At 43.0% G+C, this 1,633-nt stretch overlaps 1 protein-coding gene across 1 annotated transcript; it reads right to left on the bottom strand.

Annotated features, from left to right (window-relative positions):
• Positions 1 to 474: 474 nt before the first annotated feature.
• On the bottom strand, positions 475 to 1,410 carry LOC119824357 (olfactory receptor 2AE1-like). Its single transcript, XM_038344476.1, is given in 1 exon segment — positions 475 to 1,410. A coding segment is annotated over 1 exon segment (936 nt).
• Between the last annotated feature and the right edge of the window lie 223 nt (positions 1,411 to 1,633).

Genomic DNA, 1,633 nt, shown 5'->3' with positions numbered 1-1,633 from the left:
AACCAATGAGATTCCTCCATCAATCTCCAAAAAGGGGGTTGCTGGAGAGATGGCTCTGTAGTTATGAGCATTTTCTACTGTTACAGAGGACCGGAGCTCAGTTCCTGAAACCCGTATCAGTCAGGTCACAACCAACAGCTCCAGGCAAACCAACACCCAATCTTATGGCCTCCTTAGACTCTTTCAAACATATGAGCCCACATACACACACACACACACACACACATAAATAAATAAATAAAAATGTTTAAAATAAATGCCATCCTGTAAGAATAAAAACTATAAGCATGTTTTTATAATTCTCTTATGAATAATATCAATAGTGTAAACAATTTTATATTTTCTTGATTCACTTTATCATCTATCTTTTTTGAGATACAGTCTCAAGATATAGACTTATCTAGCCTGGAATCCACTACGTAGTCCAAGACATATCATACCCCACTACATATTCTAGAAAACTAACAGTGATCACTAGGTGAAAAGATCTCTCCTCAACACTTTCTTCAGAGCCTTGGCAACATCCTTATTCCTGAGAGTATAAATCAGGGGATTCAGGGTAGGAGTAATGATGCTATAGAAAACAGAGCCAACTTTGTCTTGGAATGGAGTGCGCTGGGATCGGGGTCTCATATAGGAAAACATACTAGCACCATACCAAAGAGAAACCACAATGAGATGAGAGCTGCATGTAGCAAAGGCATTCCTCTTACTCCCAGCTGAACGCATCTGCATGACACTGTGCAGAATGAATCCATAGGATGTAGAGACAAGAATGATGGGGAGGAGAAGAAGAACAACACTGCAGATGTACACTGTGGTCTCATACACAGTGATGTTCCCACACACCAGCTTCACAACAGCTGGAAATTCACAGTAGAAGTGCTGGATGATTCTTGAACCACAGAAAGGGAAGCTCATCAAGATGGATGTGTGGATTAGGGAGTCCACAGATCCACTCAACCATGATATGACAGCCATCATCACCCCTACTTATCTGCTCATGAGCACAGTGTAGCGTAAGGGGTGACAGATGGCAACATAGCGGTCATAAGACATGAGAGCCAGGAGGACACACTCTGCACCACCAAGGGACAGGTACATGAAGTGCTGGATGGCACAGCCCACAAACGAGATGGACTTCTTGCCAGACAGGTAGTTGCTCGCCATCTTGGGAATGGTTGTGGAGACGTGCATCAGATCCATGAGGGACAACTGGCTGAGCAGGAAGTACATTGGTGTGTGAAGACGGGGGTCAGCACATATGAGGAAGATGGTGAGGCTGTTGCCACTCAGTGCAATAAGGAACACCAGCATGATCAGGAGAAAAAGGCAAAGGTGTTTGAAGGAGTCATCAAAGAGCCCTTGAAGGATGAAGTCTTCCAGAGCAGTCTGGTTCCACCTCCACATCCTTTCCTCATCCCCTGAGAGAACCAGGAGAGGACAGGAGTGTGATGCAAGAGACACAACTTCAGAAATAAGTCGGGAAAAAAATTTTATTCTTTTTTTAATTTTCATCAGGTATGGTTATTATATGTGCAGGGTACTTTACATGCAGACATTAGCTTTTTATTATTTTATGTTTATGGATATTTCTCCTGCCTGTATGTCTGTGCACCACGTGCATATAGTG

This window comes from Arvicola amphibius, chromosome 10, assembly GCF_903992535.2.
Source record: "Arvicola amphibius chromosome 10, mArvAmp1.2, whole genome shotgun sequence".
In the NCBI taxonomy this organism is placed as follows: Eukaryota; Metazoa; Chordata; class Mammalia; order Rodentia; family Cricetidae; genus Arvicola; species Arvicola amphibius.
This window is presented reverse-complemented; position numbering and strand designations above follow the sequence as displayed.